This window comes from Podarcis tiliguerta, assembly GCF_965153285.1.
Source record: "Podarcis tiliguerta genome assembly, chromosome: 12".
In the NCBI taxonomy this organism is placed as follows: Eukaryota; Metazoa; Chordata; class Lepidosauria; order Squamata; family Lacertidae; genus Podarcis; species Podarcis tiliguerta.
In genome coordinates, this window is record NC_139545.1 from 32,149,898 (window position 1) to 32,171,357 (window position 21,460).

At 42.7% G+C, this 21,460-nt stretch overlaps 1 protein-coding gene across 6 annotated transcripts in view; it reads right to left on the reverse strand.

Annotated features, from left to right (window-relative positions):
• DYNC1I1 (dynein cytoplasmic 1 intermediate chain 1) overlaps positions 1-21,460 on the reverse strand; it is a 225,736-nt gene that overhangs the window by 94,997 nt on the left and 109,279 nt on the right. For all 6 annotated transcript variants that reach the window (XR_014503520.1, XM_083405396.1, XM_083405397.1 and 3 more), the window contains 4 exons: positions 14,369-14,458; positions 5,793-5,955; positions 4,023-4,122; positions 103-228 (listed from right to left, as the gene is read on the reverse strand). Coding sequence is in view for 5 of the 6 variants with exons in the window: in XM_083405396.1 (XP_083261522.1) it covers positions 103-228; positions 4,023-4,122; positions 5,793-5,955; positions 14,369-14,458 (479 nt within the window). In the remaining variant the exon portion in view is untranslated. The remainder of the gene's footprint in view (positions 1-102; positions 229-4,022; positions 4,123-5,792; positions 5,956-14,368; positions 14,459-21,460) is intronic.

The window sequence follows — 21,460 nt, forward strand, 5'->3', positions numbered from 1 at the left end:
TGGAAGTTGCAGTACAAAACATCTGGAGTGCACCAGATCGGCAAAGGTTGACTTATGCCATAATAAATTTGTCAGTCTTTGAGATGATCTTTATTATCTTACCTGACAATGAAAAACATACTCGGGGGTTGTTTTCTTAAATTTCATGTTCCAGACCAAGGCCACGCCATCAGGTTCATGCGGAGCATCTTCGTTGTTGTTGTAGGAAGCAACCATAAGCTCCGGGTACTGTGCAGATAAAGAACATGCTATTGAATTTCAGCATGCAAGGGGGAACAAAGTTTTAGCTGCTGAGAAAAATCAGAGGCGTTTGAAACAAAATAGAAGATAGCAAGAGGATAACAAATGCCAGTGGGTCACCCAAAATGAGTAAGAGAGAGAGAGAGCGTGTTTAGTATTTCTGAAATATTTTATCTACAGGGGAAATGCAGCTGAAAAAAAACCCATTGCAGGAAAAATCCACAATCTTCTCTCATAACTAATAGTGGTCTATCTTACAAGATATTGTATTATACTAAGTTTTAATTTATTATCTGCATTGTTATCTGCCCGGGAGTCTATTTTATAAATAAATAAATAAAGATTTCTTGGTTAACAAAAGTATGTGCAATGTCTCTTTTTTCAGGTTGCATTTTCTACAGACCCTAGAGTCTATTTTGATCCTTTGATGCTTACCTAGGAGTAACAGCCACCGAACTCAATGGGGCTTATGCTTAGGTAAGTGCACGTGTGTGTGTGTGTGTGTGTGTGTGTGACAGAGAGAGGGGGGGGAGTAAATCCACTCTCAAGATAAGAGTATAAAATAAATGTGTTTTATCATTTTTTATTCATTTAAAATGTTTGAAATTCACCTTTTCAGACACACTGCAGACACACAAACAACAACAACATGGCTTACAGTAAAAAATATACTGAAATCGTAAGATGAACAGCAGCAGAAACGTCAGATACACACTGGGAAATAAAACAATACAAGTGCAAGTTTAAAAACCGTAATAAAAACAATGGATGATTAAAAAAAAAAACAAGTAGATGAAGATATAGTACCATTTAAAAGCCACTGGAGGCACATAAAAGGCAGGACTCCGTAGGCAGGATTGTGGGGGAGAACGCCATTCATCCATCTTTATTGACTTATAAAAACATTTATCTATCACCAACTCATATAAAGTATCAGTTATAAAGACAGCATAAAACAATTTATAAAATAAACATAAAAATACTAACTAATAATTGAAATGACTGTTTCTACATGTCTCCTCAAAGGTGCATCTTGAATCCCATGGGGAGACTACCTGGCAGGGGGACTAATGTGGGGTGGAGGTGGGTTGCAGACAGCAGGCCAGGATAAAGGCTAGGTGGTTTTTTTGTGTGTGTGTGTTTTAAAAAACAGTTTGCTCCTCACATTTCAGCAGTATTGGACATCTGTTTTTAATGTTAACAGAAGCTAATGGAATCGTAATGTCTAAACTATGCCTTTCATTTCATATCAGGATTGCCAACTTTTTTATGGCAGAGCTCTTCTGCCTTTGACAGCTGCACAACAAACAGAAAGCTAGCCTTCACGACAGGAAAAGCTTTAGTTGATTAATTTGTGCTTATCACTCAAGCATTAAATAACATTTGAGCAGGAACTATTGTAGTATACAGATAGGGTTGCACGACATCCTTCAACAAGGTCAGTACCTATAATTTCCCCATGTGAACAAGCCAGACTGGCTCCAAAGATAAGGGGGCCTTTGGCAAAATGTTATGTGATGGGCCCTCTCCTATGTAGGTGGGCCTCAAAGGGCTAACCTGGTTCCAGGCAGTAACAATATTGGGGGCAACTGATCTGATGTTAGCAGCCCAGGGTTGCTTGGGAATTCTTTAAAGTAAAAAGTGTGGTTTTGAAGTCTGTGACTGAAATGGGCAGTTTTGAAAGGTTCAGTCCACCATATTGATTCAAAATGGCACCCAATTTTATCCAAACATTGAAATAAACCTGCTTCTTGATCTCATGAACCATCACACAAAATTTGGTTGTGCTATCTTTCCAAACGGAAAGTGAGGAGACAAACAACTTCAATTAAGGCAAAATTAAATTTTACAACTTTCCAAAAGTTACAGTAGAAGCATAATACTATCCACCATTCATCGCCATCATGGTGATGCTCTGTCTGTTGCTCTGTCTGTCTGTCCGTCTCTCTCTCTCTCTCTCTCTCTCTCTCTCTCTCTCTCTCTCTCACACACACACACACACACACACACAAACACACCCTTTCTAGCAGAATTCCATTCAGCTTGATTTGTGTGAATTCCAGCATGCCTGTGATAAACTGTGCACTGTACAGTGTAATGTTATCACAGTGTGCTCTGATGCCTCTGTCCTACTTAGCTGTCTTGTGCACTCCAGAGGTCAGAGGTCAAAGCACTCCCTTTGACGCAATGCACAGTGACACTGAGAGCAGTTAAGGTGTACATCCAAGAGGAATAAAGCTTCGGAGGAGAGAAGTTGAGCTGGGGCCACCCCAGAACAAAGCAACAGGAGACAGAAACATGCTTGTGCGCCTGGGGGCATGAACAATTACATTTTTGGCAGTTGCCTTCCAGTTGACTTTATCTCGCTGTCCTGGGAATACAGTAAATGCTGCTTGTTAAAAACCTATCAGATAAGAATTCCATGTAATTTCTAGCTCCTTGAACAGCCTGAGATAAGTGTTTCCTCAGGCTGGTTTCCCAGTTCTGAACAAATCCACATATGCTTACTGACCACCCACGTGCCAACGCATACCTGTTGCAAAATGGATTCGATTAAGACACATAGATGCTAAAAAAATTCCCTTTAAATGTAGCTGTGGTCATATCTCATAAGCATATCTCATAAGCATAAATATGTTGTCTGAACCTCAAACTTGTAGCTTGCTTGAGGAAGATAATGCAGTCTGCATTATCTTCCTCAAGCAAGCTACAAGTTTGAGGTTCAGACAACATATTTATTGAGCATTCGTCCTGATACACTTGCACAAAGCTTACATGGAGGTTAGATTATATCTGGTCTCTATTAAGCATTCGTTATTCGTTCCAATTTCTTTGCAGGGAGGTTATATGACAATGAACATTCAACCTGCATTCACCCTGGTTTGATTGTGGGCTGTTTATACACCTTCCCGTTATTCATTTCTTCATCCCCCACTTTTCAATGCATTCCCCCATGACTTTTCTAACCAGAGAAAGTCTATTTCCTTTTAAAAGTGGATTTGTTGCACTAGGGTGACAGAGCACCTTAATTCACTGTGATTCCACAAGCCTTATTTCCCTGGCATGTGCCTGAATACCAATTTAAACAGTCATGGCTTCCTCCAGAGAATCCTGGGAAGTGTAGCTTCTTAAGGATGCTGAAAGAGTTGTTGGGAGACCCGTATTCCCTTCACAGTGCTATAGTTCCCAGAGTGATTTAACAATTGATCACTCTGACAACTGTAGCTCACGCAGGGAATAAGGATCTCCTAGCAATGCTCAGCACCCTTAACAAAGCACAGGATTCTTTGGGAGAAGCCATGACTGTTTGAAGTGGTACGATACTGCTTTAATTGTATAGAGTAGATGGAGCCTTCGACTGATGGCGGCTCCCTGACAGAGGTCTTTCACATAGCATACTACCCAGTTTATCAGTCTTTTAAAAATGGAGATATAATACCAGGAGTTGAATCTGGAACCCTCCACATGCAGGGGATGTATTCTACCACTGAGGCATGGTTCCTTTATCAAAGTCACATGGTATATATACAAATTGCAGAGCGACTTTGGCTTGTGGCAAGTGCAGTGACATGCTTTATTTTGCCTTGGGCCATTGAACCTTGGGCCATTGAATATTATGGCCCAGACAGCAGCTTGCCATGCAGCATTTGTGGTATCGGGGAAAGTGGTTCAAGAAACAAGTCTAAGAGCTTGGAACTAGTAGCACTGTTTTGTTTTGTTTTCAGACTCTGCCAAATTATGTATATCCAAAGTTGGTGTGCTTTTGTAAACACAAATCTTACCTGAAGGGACCAATCCATACAAGTGACAACCCGGTGCTTAGACCAGTGCTCATCGTAGAACTGACGGTTAAAGGAAAGGTTAGCTCCAGCTTGGACATCTCTGTATGGGTTTGAAAAAGAGTTACACTTAAAGTTGTGGTTGGTTTACAATTCCAGCCTTGGCGTCAGCAGCTGGCATGCTAAAGCAGATGCTGAGGCTCCAGTGACCCAGTTTGTGCCCACCACAGCTGACTCTTTCCCTGGGCTCTCAAAACTTGGCAGCTGGTTCTGCAGGCCTCCATTTTGATTTTCCACAACGCCCTGGAAAACTCATAATGTCAGGTCCTCCAGGGCATTGTGGGAAATTAAAATGGTGGATCAAACATAAGAAGGGACCCAACACAGGGCACTTTGCCCAGGTCTCACTTTGCACAATGCCAATTGTTTTAAAAGATTTCCAATCATTTACTTCCCCTACTATGTTTCGTTAGCTAGTTAGTGTCTTGGGACATCTTAAGACTGTGTCTTCTCTGCAGCCCACCCTGAAAACTGTTTTGTCTGAAGTAAAAATGGAACGGCAAAAAATATTTCCTCTTTAACATAGTAAATCCATCCTTGTGTCAGTGTATGCCTACTGTGTCAATGCTGCGCCTGACCAATACCTCATGTTGTCCCCAGTGCAAATCCACATACATTATTCAAGGTGTATAATTGACCCACATGGCAGAAGGCCTGAAGCGACACTGGACACTTCAAAGCACCTGCATAGTTGTCTCTTTTTTTAGTTCGTTGCACCTGACTTTAATTGTGAGTAAGAGTGAACCTAACAAGACATTCCATACTGTAGGCTTCATGAATGAAGCTTGAAAACATACCACCTCCAGCAGGTAGCAGAGGGCAGTAAAAATATTTCCCGCTGCCCCTCTGGAGACCCTCAATGTTGGTATTACATTGCATATTTTGGAGCTAAACCCAGGGCTGTAGAAACCACCTCCAATGTGGAGCCAAGCCCACCTTAAAGGATTAATTTTTTTTGTCTGTAACTAGAAGCTTCACATTAAGCCAACTATCCCCGGAAGAGGAACTTTAAAGGTGAACAGATGAATCATATTATACATGCTCTCACACATTATAGCAGCTATCTGTTGTGCTACAATACTGCACCGCCACAATGTTTTCAACCATAAAACATCTTGGGTGCCTTGGCAGGAAGGTGGTTTATAGAAATGTCATAAATACATGGATAATAAACACAAGGGTTCGATATAGAAGAATGCATTTCACCACTTAATCTAATTATCGGTTTTTAAAAATGTATAAATTACTGGAGTTTGACACTCTGCCATGGAAATGGACAATGTCAGGCCTAGAGTCCGAATGCAGCTCTTGATGGCTCTCCATCTGGCCTTCAAGACTCACCCCAGGCCATGCCCTCCCTTCAAAGGCCCTACTCTGAACCCTCCCTGACTGCTTTTGCCTGGCTGTAACCTATTCTTGAATTATAAGAATGCCTCTTGCCTGCCTAGGTGGATGGAAAGATGTGGATGCCCGTGTGAAGGAACCTCTGGCTTTTGCATGGCAGGACAATAGCATACTTTTGACACTGGCCACACCCACTTTCGTCTCTGGCCACACCCACTACTAGCATATGGTTCTCCCCAGGAAGGCTGCCCATGAGGGAATATGTGTGCCTAGGAATGAAAAAGGCTCTTCCCTCCCACTCTAACACAAATAGTATCTATTTGTTTGTTTGCTTTTTATCATGTTGAAAATAATAAAATAAAGACTGACCCATCTTTCTCTTCCACATCTCTGCCACCATAGTCAAAGAAAATGTCGGAATCTTCAGCTAGCGCTCTCTCAATCACACGTATCGTCCGGTCAAAAAATATAAGGAACTCTTCTGAGTGGAGAATCTGCTGCTTTTCTTCCTCTGTCAGTTCCCTGGGAGGAGCTTACAAAAGCATATTGGCAGCGTTAAGCCCACAAGGATTTAAATATCTCCAACTGAATTAAACAAAGTATTCAGGAAAGAAAGGAAATATTCCTATGAAAGCCATAGCAACGTTGGTAGGGTCGAGCGGTTTGCTTCCTTCTAAAGAATCACTTCTGAATCCTCTCTAAATGGACAGCTGCGTAATCTTAGAATGCAGCCTCTATACAGAAGGTAGCCTATAACGTGCATATTTATTATTCCGGAAAAGAAAATACTTAGGATCCAAAATAAAATAAACCCCACGTTCAGATTTCAGGAAACGTTTTTGACGGATGTATGTTGCAAAACTGAACTTGGAAAAGCATTAAACGGCATTTCACAAAGAAGTGCTCTTTTAACACAGAGACCATTTTCAACCAAAGCTTTTAAAAAACGTTCTCAGCCTATTAAAAGGCATGCTTTACTTCACCGTATTTAGGTTTCTTAACATGAAGACATAGGACCCTTCTAGAGTAGGGTTCATTTGGTTTTTTGCATGTGTACTCTTTCTGTAACAAGTTACTGGCACGATAATAGCGCATTAGTGGTGGCTTTATACTGTATCATCTACACATCATACTGCATTATCAGTTGTTCTGTGACACTTTCCCAGTGTTAATTGTATTATTGCCTTCTGGGGGTGGGGACATACTTGTGCTATAGTGCAACAAAAAGTGCAGAACATTTGTGGTTTGGAAAGCTACAGAATTTAAGCAGGAAACTACAGGGCACAAACCTATTGCAAATGAAGCAGTGTGATTGCTCCAAAACCCCTGCAAGTACAAATGGTATTGAAAACTTGATTGTGTATAGCATCTCCAGTAACACCATGAGCTCAAATCATCATGAATGCTCAATCAAAAGGGCCTCTGGAGGCACCCTTAGGCCAGGATCTTAAGGGCCAAAAACACATGCGGGAATGTAGCTCTGTGGTAGGGCAAGTGCTTTTCATGCAGAAGGTTGGAGGTTCAATCCTTGGCCTCTCTAAGTGGACCTGGGAAAGATCCCTATCTGGGATGCTATTTCTAGCAGATTTCATTGGATAGGAAAAGATCCATGCCTACTTCACGAGAGCACACAACTTTCTTCTCTTATGCTCACCACTTCCTGAGATGATTGAACATGATGGGTTGTTTTCTGGTCCCTTATGTTTCCCTCTGCTGCAATAAAATAAAATGCCTTCTGTGTGGAAGTTTACAAGCCAATAAAATGAAATGAAAAGCAGCATACAGCAAGAAGGCAGTGCTTTCCAAGATTTACCCAGATTATCGTCTTCTATGAACATCTGTGAGATGCATCTATTCCGAAAAGGTAGAGAGTGGAGTTCTTGGGGAAACCCCGTAACAATGGAACCTTATTCCCACTGGGAGCCTTCTAGGCCCAATTTTCTGGCAGTGTTAAAAGACCTTTCAATTTAAGCACACAAGAAAATAGCAGGTAACCATACTGGTCCATGTGAGGGGAGGGGTGTGTGCAAAAGTTAACTGTAGGGTAGGTAATAGGTTTAAATGGCTTTATTAGAGCCAACTAAAACATCACAAGTAGTGAGAAATCTTCCTCTGATTTCTCTGCGTTCCTCAGAACTCAGAATGGATGTTAAAATGGAGACTGAGGGTGGATAAAAAGCTGTTCCTAGGCATGGTGGAAAAGTTCCAGTCTTCAGCTTGTAAGAGGAAGTAGAGGAGATTTTATTAGATGACAAAGGTTCTGTAGAACTGAGGTGGCATCTTCATCTTACAAAAATACTGCCTAAGACTTTTCTTTACCAGGTTCAGGAACATCATTTTGGTTTGTTGTTGCTCTTATTTTTACTATGTATTTTGTGGTTTTTATATTGTAATTTTATGTTGTGAATCGCCCTGAGATCTGAGGATGAAGGGTGGTAGACAAATTTAAGTCAGGGATGGTGAACCTCAGCCCTGGAGACCAAACGTAGCCCTCTAGGTCTCTCTGTCCAGCCCTCAGGACTCGTCCTAGGCCACATCACCTCTCTATAGGCCTTGGCTGGCCCTCCTGGAAGCCCTCCCCAACGGCCCTGAACTGTGATCAAGCTTCTTGCTTGCCTGCGTGGAATATATCCTACTATGCAAAGCGAATTGCTCATACATCCATTGCTCCACTCAGTTTTTGCGCTTTTGGCCCTACCCACCATATAGGACTCACAGAGAATGTGGCCCTCAAGCTGAAAAAGGTTCCTCACTTGAAAAAGTTTCCCCACCCCTGCACAATGTCAAACCATGGCTTAGTATGAATACACAGGGACCAAGAGAGGGGATCACAGCTATTTTGGTTCTCCTTTTCTCCTCCTTCTACTGTGTTGTATGACCAATGGCCAGAAGTGAAGGGAGAGCCACATAGGTTCCTCAAGCTCACTCAGATGACCCTACTGATAGGGATGGAATGACCTGCCAATTCTGGTTCTCTTTGTTCCTCATTTTTCCAAACTTAAATCAGTTTTTTTTAAAAAAAGAAATCCTCATGAAAATTCACCAGCATTTTAGTGTGAATTTCTCCTAACAAATACATTTTTATATATAATTTTGACTAACGTACAAAAGTAACTTTCCCTGATATGGTGTGGTTTTATATGTTACTTCCACTAATATCTTCATTTTTATGCAGCCTTTCCCCTAATATATGCATTTATGCAAACAATGCTTGGTTGGAGAACTGCATCACAAAATTCAGACAAGTGTGAATTTTGAAGGATGGCTAAGTTTCAGTTTGCATATTATTTCAGGAAGTGCAAAATTGATAGATTTAGTTTTAAATGTAGTCTGGATAAAATACCTCCTCTATCCCTACCTACAGTAGATGTTATCTTGTGGTTATTTTGGATTCTTATGTTTACTCAGAAGAAGTTCTATTGTGTTTAATGGTGCTTACTCCTGAGTATATGAGAACAAGATTGCAGCCTTAGCCTAGCTTTGGGGTGGGAGGTAGAAGAAAGTTTGCAATTCTTCACCCATTTTTAAAATATGTGCAGAGGCTGTAACAGACGCATAAAATATGATGGGTTAAAAACCAGGTCCTATTTAAGACGTTGGCAAAACAGCCTTTTATTTCACTGGAGCAATGACTGCATGCAATATGTAGCCAGAAACCACAGGGAACTATCTGCTATACATAAACACAAAAACATAATTGTTTTAGACAGTGTAGCAAAAAGTAAATGAGAAAGAAAGCCAGAAGACTCATTTATTACATTGCCCTAAAAAAAAGAGAACAAGATAGCACTATGCCAACCCAGAATTTACATGATATTTGAAAATCTCAGATTGTAGTTAGTCTAGGTGTTTAGATGTATCTAACACACATAATTACATGAAACAAAAAGAGGGGTAAAGATGCACTGTCTTGGATTCAAAGAACCGGGTGTAGTTTTTTGCACACTCGTTGAGACTTTGCTACCATTCTTCTTTATTAATTTAGAAGAGTTCTAACCAACAGCAATTTGAAAGTGGGCTACAACTAAAACCGTTTCAAAATTCACAGTGCAATTATTCTTTTTTAAAGGCAGGATAAATCACAATTAGCCAACTTAAAAAAACACGAATGTTGGCATTAGATCGCATGGAAAGCCTGGGTGAATAACCGGGTCCTGGACTGTTGTCTCATGGTGCTGCCATGTCACAGAGGAAGAGAGACTAAAGTTTGGGTGGCGCCACTGAGAAGGCTCCCGCCTGCCACGTTGCCAAAGATGCCACAGCCAAACCAACTCTGCTGGTAGATTTCAACAAATGGGCAGATCTATATGAGAGAAGGCATTCCTTGAGGTATCCAGGCCCAAGTTGTATATGGCTTTGTCAGTCAGTGCAAGTACCTTGAACCAGGCTCGGTAGCAGATAGCCAGTGTCGTTGTTTCCTGATTGGTGATATATGTTTGCAGCAAAGGTAAAGGGACCCCTGACTTTTAGTTGCGGATGTCTCTGGGGTTGCGGCGGTCATCTCGCTTTACTGCCCAAGGGGGCTGGCGTACAGCTTCCGGGTCATGTGGCCAGCATGACTAAGCTGCTTCTGGCGAACCAGAGCAGTGCACAGAAACGGCGTTTACCTTCCCGCCAGAGCGGTACCTATTTATCTACTTGCACTTTGACGTGCTTTCGAACTGCTAGGTTGGCAGGAGCAGGGACCAAGCAATGGGAGCTCACCCCGTCGTGCGGATTTGAACCGCCAACCTTCTGATTGGCAAGTAGGTCACCCTCAAAGAAACATGTCTGCCACATTCTGCACTGGCTGCAGCTTCCTGAACAGCCTCAGGAGCAGCCCCATGCAGAATGCATTACAATAGCCCAGGCTAGAGGTTACCATGACCCAGCAGGGCAAGGCTCTCCCTGTCCAGGAATGGTGCCATGGTGGTCGTGAAGTCCCAGGTTGGTGCAGTCAAGGTAGCCTCGGCGTGAACGTTGAAGCCTCCCAGAATGATTGTGCTGGGATCCTCCAGCATCACGCCTGAGACTGCCTCTTCCACCTCGTGTAAGGATGCCCCTGGGCAGCAGGTTGGGTGGTATACCAGCAAGTCTTTCTGGTCCAGTGTTGGCTACAATTCCTCAAGTCTTGCAGTGGAGCAAAAAGGTAAAGGAGATAGGATTCCTAGGGGTAATGGTGACTCCTGCCCCAGACTTCCAGGTTGGGCTGGTCCTGCATCAAATACCCAGCTGAGCAGAGCTGAGTCAGATCAACTCCACCCACCTTGTACAGCCAGGTTTTGGTACTAAATGCTGAGTTAGGAACCTCATCCACAATCAACCGGAAGTGTTCAAGCAGATCAACCAGAAATATTAATAGTCCTGCTCGCTTTGCTAAAATTAAATGTAGATTGAAGATTCAACGGTTTTAGGGATTTATTAGAGCAATGGTGTTGGCAAGATGGGCTAGCGAGTTTCATAGTGTTACTAATTAGTATTTTGTTTTCTAGGGGAAAACCAATGCTCTTTTTAAAAGTTGCACATATACAGAGCATTTTTATTCACATTGCTTCTTAAAACGAGATGTTGGTGTGACTTGAACGATCCGAGGTTCTTTTAAGTTGAAAGGAAAGTTCAGCTCCCTGAGCTATAACGAGTTTTTAGCCCAGAGCAAATTTTTATGGCTGGGTTATAAAATCCTTCAAAAACAAGATTCATAATGGAAGTGCTGACACAGGCTTCAACTGCTATACAGAAGTGTGAATGGCGCCGCTATAATATCTATTAAGGATTCTTTAAAAGTTGGGATTGGGGGGGGAATAGTGTCTCTTGCTTTGCATAAAAAAGAAAAGAAAAGAAACCAGAGGACTTTATGCCAACATAAACATGCATTTAACCCATTATATACTAATTTGCAGGAAAGCCCTTAATTCTGAATAAGCATTGCAGAACCCAGTACCAACAGGAAATGTTAGTCTAAATTCCTGTTTTGCCTCTAACATGTTTTTAATCACTTCCATGAAGCGCGCATGAGGGTTACAAAGTCAGAAAAGGAAGGGATTGTATGAGGGAAGCAAATGTGATTATGCGATAAAAACGAGAGCAGAGAAAAATGGAAACCTTCGTAAGGAAGACTCCTGGTATTGGTATTTTCTCTTAGTTATTTCACATGCTCAGGCTGCTGTCCTAGTCACAGTTGCCGGGGGGTTAAGCTCCCTTCAACTCTTTGGAACTGACTTCAAAGTTAATGTGAGCAGGGGGGAAAGTTGGTTGCTTCTAAAATCGTGTGGCTTGGCCTATGCGGTAATTCCAATAGTTCCAGAGCTAAAGCTGCTTAGTCTTGAAGGAAAGGGACTCTGCACATGCTCAGAGAAACACAGGAAGCTGCCTTACACTTAAGTCAGACCACCACTGGTGCATCAAGCTCAGCGTGTACAATGATTGGCAGCAGCTTCCCTCGGTTTCAGACAGAAGCCTTCCCCAGACCTGCCTGGAGACGTCGGCGAATGAACCTGGGACTTTCTGCATGCAAAGAAGATGCTCTGTCACTGAACTACAGCCCGTCTATCTTTTTTTTTTTTTATGGTTGCTGATTCATATGATATGAGCTCAGGCCTTCATAACAGAAGCCACAAATGGTTCTATTTTAATTTGCAATCAATTCATTAGAAGCGCTGCAATTAGTGGATATTTGGCGTTTCACCTGTCTCCTCAGAACGACAAAAGTACCTTTTAAGTGTTTATGCTGTCAGTCTCAATTCATTCTCCCTCCCTCCTGCTCCTATGATATTAACACTCTCGCAAAGTGCCGTCATATCTGAGTCAACAACCGTGCTTCCTTCAGAATTCTGTGGTTTGAGTTCCTCAAAAACTGTTACTATCGAAAACCCAAAAAAACCACCCTATCCAGCTACCCTTTGCCTCAGACCTGGCTTGACTAGACAAGAAGAGGAGCCAGTGGCAACATGAAGCACTTCTCCTAGACTAAACTATAACAAAGAAGGAGTTGATGTTAGTTATGGCTCTCCTTCAAATTCAACAACAAAAGTATACAAAGGGCGCGCTTGCAAGCATGCGAAAAAAAGCCCACTAAAATAAATATATATCTTTCAGGAGTCTATTTAGTTTGGCTTTTAAAAGTATCCGCGCATAATCCACAATGTCGCCTTCCAGAGATATCCAAATTAGGGCTGCTTTTATGTGGCAACAGGAGGAAACATGACACAAATCTCAACCAAAATTGAACAGTGGATATACCGTATTTAACGGCATTGTTCTTGCTGCTTCCTAAGCCTGCTTGCTTAGCCTGCTGGTACCAAAGGCATGCGTCAAAGTGGGGGAAATTTGCTAAATGTCAGTTTAGATGGATGGATTTCACTAGTGCCCCTCCACCCTAGTTACTAGTGTTGAAGGCTAAAGTAGAGAATGCAGGAAACTGCCTGATATCTGTTCAATTTGTCCCTCTGGCCTAGTATAGTTTTCACTCTCTCTTGATGGCTCTTTGTGGTCTCAAGTGGGGGTCTTTCACATCACCTGTCACCTTAAAAAAAAACCACTTTGGAAATGTCAGGACTTGGACCTTGAAGCTTTTTATGGCAGTGAGATGAAGAGGAAAGGTCTTCTGAACCATTCATAGTTGTGTAGAAATGGAAGTCATAGCAGGTGTTAACTGGCACCTATTGAATTTATTGAAGGAGGCCCATGGCTCAATGGTGGAACATCTGCTATGCCTTAAGAGGCTTCCAGGGTCAATCCCTGGCATCCCTGCATATGCCTGGTTGAGAAACCCTCCCTGAATCCCTGGAGAGACACTGCAAGTCACTTTGAATGATACTGAGCTAGATGGAAAGATGGTCAGTACACAGCCACTTCCTGTGATCCATCAACTGTCAAAGGTGCAGGAGCCCTGCCTTCTTTGGAACATAAGAACGTAAGAAGAGCCTGCTGGATCAGGCCCATGGCCCATCTTTTCCAGCAGCTTGCTCTCACAGTGGTCAATGAGATACCCTTTGCCTCTAGCCACTTTCTATATGCAAAACATGCACCCTACTGAACTACAGACCATCCCCAGTCTCCAATGCATCCTGAGCCCTGTTCACTCATTCGTTCCACCTACCCACATGTAATTAGCCTTGTGTGAGGGGGAGGGGATGGGGGTGAGTCCATTGGGATATCCCCCTGCCACAGTTTCCCCATTCCTGAAGCTCACCCCTCCCCCTCTCAAATAGGCATCCATAAGATTTAGAACCTTGATCTTCCAGGGTTCTTAATTACGTGGAGAGCCTATTCAAGGAGGGCAGGCTCTCTGTTGTAGCTATTCAGCCCCCAACATATACATGGGGGGAAACAACTGGATGACACAGGGGGGCTGCCCTGCTTAGCTGACCTCCCTATGTCTAAGTCACCGTCACTGGGGAACCTTTGAGAGTCAGTTCTCTATAAACAATGTCTATATTGATTACATCTATATCCTGTCTTTACTCCAAAGAGCTGATGCTAGTCTACATGGTACTATCTCCCCCCCCCCCCATTTTTCCCTCCCAAGAACCCTGTGAGAAAGGCTAGGTTGAGGGACAATGACTGGTCTAAGATCACTCAGTGAGCTTCATGGCTGAAAGGGGATTCGAACCTGACTCTTCTCCATCTTAATCTGACACTAACCGCTACTCTGCAAAGGGTTTCTTGACTTCTGTCCAAGTAAAAATGCGTCAAGACCACGTTCCTCTAACCGTTCTTTGGCTGCAACCCTAAACATGTGTACTAGGAAAGAAGTCTAGCTGAACTAAAAATATTTAGGGCTGGACTGTACATCTGTTCTTAGACATAAGAGCCCTAAAGGTCTGCAGAGGTCACAAGCAATGCAATACCAATGTTAAAAGCAAATCCTAGAAAACAGTAATTTTCACTTCACCTGTTGGCATGTATTAGCACACTGCGCATGGCAGTCTTTGGAAGATGCTTCAATAATGTCCACATCTACATACCTTCCTTCACGTCTTGCTTCTTTTCTTGAGTTTCTATCTCAGAGTCATTCTGTGCTTTTGGTTCAACCAATTCTTCATCATCTTCATCCTCTAAAGAGAAAGAGAAAAGAAAGGAGGAGAAATTGTGAAAAAAATAAGAATTCCAGGATATGCCAAGATTTTCTTCAATGCCACTTTTGTGCAATAGACAAATGGACAAGCAACAGCAAAGTGTAGCATTATTTGATTCTGCAGAAAATGTTACCTCAGGTTAAGTACTTAATTCATTCCAGAGGTCCGTACTTAACCTGAAACTGTTCTTAACCTGAAGCACCACTTTAGCTAATGGGGCCTCCCGCTGCTGCAGTGCCGCTGGAGAACGATTTCTGTTCTCATCCTGAAGCAAAGTTCTTAACCTGAAGCACTATTTCTGTGTTCGCGGAGTCTGTAACCTGAAGCGTATGTAACCCGAGGTACCACTGTAATGCTTTTATTCACAACTCTTTGACTATAAGTATCACTTGTTCAAATTTCATTTATCTGTTTTCCCCCCTACTTTTTATCTTGAATAGGGACTTCTCAGAGGTGTTTCCTACCCTATGAAATTCCTTTTTAACAGAAAAATGGTTCCCTCCTTTGGTTCGTGCTTTTAAGAACATTTTAAAAACTCATTTTGGCTTTTAATTGAAAGCTTTTCTTGCATAAGCTGTTGCTAGGGTTTCTGTTGGTGTTTCGCTAAATTTTATTAGCCAGCTGTCCTATTGAGACAGTCAGTGTCAATAACCGAAAGCAGGGGAAGTGGCAGGAAGGTCAGTGCATTGCAAGTGCAGTGGTAGGAGCATATAATTGGCTCTGCTGCTGCACCCACACTGTGCCAACCTCCCTGCTGCCTCCCTCTCCTCCTCTTGCTTACCAGCAGCACCTTCACATTGGAAAGTAATGTAAGCAATGGAACCCTTCCATACTCTATAAAAACCACACCTCTAAATCAGGTGAGACTACAATCAGTTCACTTGCACTGCAAACTCGAAAACGGCTGCAAACCAGCACTAGTGACTGGGGAATGGGGCTGCAACAGGGAAGACAAAGAAATGCAATGGTTTGGGCAGGACGATGGAATTCTCATGAGTGAGCCAACTCTAAAGGGAAAAGAGTCCTATGAAAAACACTGGAGTGTCTTATACAATTACCTGTTCATGCCCAGTTGAGTCTCTGGAGTCACACTGCTCCAACAACAGCCCACCAGGCCACATCACAGCAAATTATTTTTGAAGCTCTGCAAAGTTAGAAAATCCGTTTGTGATGTGTGCCGGCATGGTGGTCTGCTGTTCAAAGAAAACAACCCTAAGGCCGCAATCCTACTTACTTAAGGAGAAAACTCCTGTGAACTACACATGATCTGATTTGGAGTGGACGGGCATTGGGTTAGTTCATTAATTCTGTGTGAGAGCTCTTGGGTGCTTCTAAGCTTTCTGGAGGCAAGTGTGGTCCTTGCATTTGTTCAGTTATTTGCCCACCAAAGTCCAGAAAAATAGCTTGCAAATATGCTGAAGCAGAAGTATGAGAGACGTTGGCTGCCATAAATCTATAAGATATTCTTGAGCTAGTCACCTGTTCCCTTCTGTTCCCTGCAGCAACTTTCCATCTCGGATGACTTAAGCTTGACTTGTTCTCCCCAGAGGCATCTTTGCAGCCAGCAAAGCGGAGCGGCAGGGGGAGAAAAAGGCATGCGTGTTTCAGCTTGGCAGCTACCCTACTAATGGGACACCTGTTATTTAAACACCTCATTTCCAATTCAATTCTCGCCAGATTAATTTGTCTTTTGACCTACAAGGAAGGGTTAAATAGAATCCTGACCCCCAGGTCAGATGCCACTGGCAAGCAAACAGGCATGGCACAGTTCTGAAAAGTCATCACCACTCGATTTGGAGAACGCGGCAGCCATGAGATGCATTTGGGAGCTTTAAGAACAGTTCAGCATTAATACGAATTTAATGAGCGCTGAAAATTGACACATGTCAGCTACCACTAACAGATGTTTCGCTGGCCTTTCTTGACCTATGCAAATCTCTCCACTCCTGCTTCTCCTTCTCCCAAACCCCACTCATGGAGTCTTCCTTTTCCTGTCATTTGTGTCGCGGTGTGTTTGCCTTAAGCTACAAAGGGCCTGAATATCCAGGTCAATGTACAGCTCCACAAGGGTGATGAAAAGCATCCAGAATGAGGAAAAGGTGCAGAAATCAAACTGACCAGCTAGAAGCACCCATAGGGCACAGCTTGGGAGGGGAGTAGGATTGCTTTCCGTGTGGGAGGTGCCAGGTTCAAAACAATGCCCTGACGTGCCCAGTTCAAAACCATCACAAATAGGAAGTTTACTGCAGGCGTAGGCAAACTCGGACCTCCAGATGTTTTGAGACTACAATTCCCATCATCCCTGACCATTGGTCCTGTTAGCTAGGGATGATGGGAGTTGTAGTCCCAAAACATCTGGAGGGCCGAGCTTGCCTATGCCTGGTCTACTGAGAGCTTGAACGCTGAGAGCTTGAAAATTCTCTGCCTGTCTAAGTAGAGAGAGTACTGGTGCAGATGGACCAAAACTCTGATTATACAGCCAGCAACATCAGATGTTCATATATAACTCAGCGCCTTCTTCAGCTCTGATTCGCACAGCGCACATGCATGCATGGCAGTAGTGTGGATAGTAGCTATAAAAGTAGGAAATTCACGCAAGCAGTGAATGCATAGGTTAGCACTGAGCTGCAGGTCTCAACCATGTGACCCCAGTTAACACAAGAATCGGGCCTGACTTTTCACACATATCCAGAACATGTGTGTATGGAAGGGAAGGCCATGGAAGGCCTTTGTCCTCACCATATTCACATCCGTTGGCCTACCAAGCTGTGGCAACATCGTATGATAATATACTGTATTTCCTGTCAAATAGATTAAAGTAGTTTGCATACTGAAAATTAAGATATTGCTATTAATAACAATATTAATAATAATATTGGTACTGTAATTTAAATAATAATAATAAATTTTATTTATATCCCACCCTCCCTGGCCAAAGTCAGGCTCAGGGCGGCTAACATCAGATACAGCGGTGCCTCGCAAGACGAAAAGAATCCGTTCCGCAAGTCTCTTCGTCTAGCGGTTTTTTCGTCTTGCGAAGCAACCCTATTAGCGGATTAGCGGATTAGCGCTATTAGCAGTTTAGCGGCTATTAGCAGCTATTAAAGGCTTAAGGGATTAGTGGATTAGCTGCTAAAAGGCTATTAGCAGCTTAGTGCCTTAGAAAAAGGGGGTGGGGAGTGAAAAAAATATCGCAAGAATCGCAAGACATTTTCGTCTTGCAAAGCAAGCCCATAGAGAAATTCGTCCTGCGAAGCACCTCCAAAACAGAAAACCCTTTCGTCTAGCGGGTTTTCCGTCTTGCGAGGCATTCGTCTTGCGGGGCACCACTGTACATAACATTAGCATAAAATAAAACAATAATTAAATTACCTCCTAAAAAAAGTATGTGAAAGTTTCCTCTCCTTTATCTGACAGAAAGTCTTCTGGTTCATTAGAACTTATTTCCAAGCAGGTTTGCAAGAGGAAAGTCTGAGTTGATTATTTATGTATAGTTTGTACACAATCTGTTGGGGGGGGTTGGGGGGGGATTCCAAAGTCATTTCCATCTACTTGCTTGGCAATCATTTATCTAATGTGATTGGCTTTTTCAAGTTAGCAAACTTGTGACCATTGTTCTAATTTGTTGAAGGTCTGAAATGCATACATTTTTCATGGCACGTGAACCATTTCTCTCCCTGCTGTGATTTTCCATGGGGATTGGATCTCATAAGTGAAGGATATTTGTGTGCATTGGTAATAGACCTTCTTTTATAACTTGATTTTGAGTCATTACCAAGAGTCTCCCATATCTGCATATACTATCCATCAGTTGGCTTTAAGTAATCCTTAATATGTTTCAGTTCAAAATGGGGAGGGTCCCTGGTGGCCAGAACAATGCTCCTATTTAAACTACATGCTAGAGATCCTTCTAAGAGACCTGTCTGCCTTTCACTTCAAAGGGATGGATTTATAACCAGGTTTTCATCTCTAAAAGAAGAAACCAACTTCCTATACTGCTTTCTAAATTGCAACCAAGCTTTAGAAGTTGCAGCTTATTCCAGTGCAATCTATTGCAATATGTTGGGAGATACCCACAAAGATTTCTAGATGGTCATCTGCCATGGATACTTTAGATTCCTGCATTGCAGACGGCTGGATTAGATGACCCTCGGGATCCCTTCCAACTCCACAAATCTACGATTCTGTGATTCTGTAACGCTATAACTGCTCCTATTATTCCACAGACATTTCATAGAACTCAGACAAGTCAACAAACAATGGGCCTGTCAGGAGTAAGCATGGACCAATGGTACCAAATAGTATGGGAAACAGCCTTACTAGAAAAATTAACTAATAAACTGAAACTGACACGGGGACAAATAGAAGAAGATGCCTTCACCCCAGTATGGCTCCCCTTGATCACATACACAGCCCAACAAGACAATGACAAAAATCCACCAACAGCATACAAATCAATATGGCTAACCTGATCCAAAACACCCACCCACCGCACTCTCACATGAAAACAAAGACCACCACAGCCAACCACAAATGAACAGCCGCACCCTAGGCCAACCCTAACCTCTCTCACCACCAAAGGAACACAACTGAACAGCAGAAAACCTGCACAAGCAATGCTAACACCAAACCCTACATATAGTGAGTAAAATAGAAACACCGCCACCCGACCCCACGCCCCACCCATCTTCCCCCCTCTCCACCTCTTTCCCCCTTTTCTTCCTAATGTCTCAACAAATGAAACTGATTTGTTAAAATGTTACATGGGGGGTGGGATACAAGAGAGAGACATTGCACACACTTTTGTAAATCAAGAAAATCTTTAATAAAATAAAAACAAACAATGGGCCTCCTAAGCTCTTTGTTCCAGAAACCCACAATTGCTCCTTTGTCCTAAGCCATGGTTTGTTTTCGTATTACATGCAAACGTGGCCAAATTAGGCTTGGCGCTGATCATGGGTGTTATAATGACACTCCAATATCATATGGAAGTGGCTAATATGGTGTCCTTACCTGGATGGGGCAGGATCTTAGCAAGGTCAGGGCTGCACAAGCATACCAGTCAAGTCAACCCAGTGCTCCTGCCAGCCCCATCCAGGTAAGTGGCAGTGATTCCAGTGCCAGGAGGGTGGCTCCACAGAACCAACTCACCATAGCAGCCGCTCTTACTACCATATAAAGTGTGAACAAAAGACATGGAAGTAGCATGCACATGTAAGCAAGCTACCAATCAGTCAAGTTCCTCCACGGAAAATGCATAGGTTCTCAGTTACATGTGTCTGCCGTTCAGCTTCCTGTTTCAACAACAGAATGACACCAATGGCTTCCCATAAGGCATAAAATGTAGGGCTGCCTTAATCCACTTACTATATCTGAATTTTAACTGTGTCCCCACCAGCCTAACATTTGAGATAAGTATCACTTCAGCACTAAAATGCCCTCTTCCAATTCAGTTACACTACAGGAGAAAAATGAGAACATAAAGGGGAAAGAACATTAATTATCAAAATTACATCCCTCTTATAAATTCCTTGAAAACAGTTTTCTTGCTTCTTCTGGTGGTATGCATACCATCAGCTACAGTTATTTCCCCCTCCCCAACCCCAACATGAAAAAGAAAAAAAAGGATTTTCATTGGGACATGTGGTTTTAGTTTTTATGTAGTTGCGCTCTCGTTGTTCAACCAGTTTACTAAGCGGCTAAACATTCGTCTAAGATTTATGTAAAGCAGACCCCCCTCATTGCTGATATATGCACTACCAGCTCAACAGCTATGGCATCTGTTGCTCCCTGGAGTTCGAGATTTACACCTCCTTGGATTTGCACCTCTGAGGCTAGTTAAGAGATCATAACTCCTGTGTATGGTTTTATGTATCAAGAGCCATGCTGAATTAGACTGACAGCACCATGTTTCAATCGGTATAATTACAAATGATCCCCCTACCCTATTAATAACACACCTTTAAAACAATGGTATGTTAGTAAATCGAAACAAACTATGGATCTTGCGCTGTGAATTAGGGCTGTGTTTGGTGGGTTAGGAGGGCAAAAGTGGAGTTGGCTACATGCTCCAAGACCAAGAAGCTGTGGAAAGTTAGCAGAGAGTGGCTTTTGCAAAGGCTAGAAGTGGGAAGGGAGAAAATGGGTGCTCGTTAGCTTCCACAAAAGCAAGTGTCTTTTGGGAGGTTTTTCATTTATTCATTATTACAATTATATCCAGCGTTTCCTCCAAAAAGCTCAAAGTGGCATATTCAGTTCTCCCCCCTCCCCATTTTATCCTCACAACAATGAAGTAGGTTAGGCCAGGAGAGTGTGACTGGCTTAAGGTCACCTGCTGAGCTTCATGGCTGAATGGGAATTTGAACCCTGGTCTCCCAGGTTCTGGTTTAACAGCCTAACCAGTACACTTCACTGGGTCTCCATCTTCAAGATAAATACAGGCCTCATAGAAGCCTCCAGCTTGGTGCAGCCTGGAATCTCAATTTGGGCCCCAAGTTAAACCCATCTGGTGGCCAACACACCCATTCTAAAGACCACCATCATCTTGCTTGACCTGAGACACAGTGCTATTTATTATATTTTTATCTGCACAAAATTCAGGCTGGCACATATACGATGCCCCTCTACGGTACCCTCAGTGATAAAATGGGACATTTAAAAAACAGACCCCACAGTTCCCATAATGCTCTTGGAGCAGTGCTATCTCAGGTGTGCTCTGTGGGAAATTCAGGAAACAGTTGAGCATGTATATGGCTGGATCTAGACTAACAGTGCAGTTCTAACAATGTCTTCTCAGTAGTAAATCCCACTGAATTCAGTGGGGCTCACTTCTAGTAAGGAGAGGTAGGATTGCAGTTGTAGACATGCTTAGGGTAGATCCACTGAACTCAATGGGACTTATCATGATTAACTGAAGTTCCAAGGATTTCCATGGATTTATTCTAAGTAAAACTAAGTCTCGATGCGATCCAGAGCTTCAAG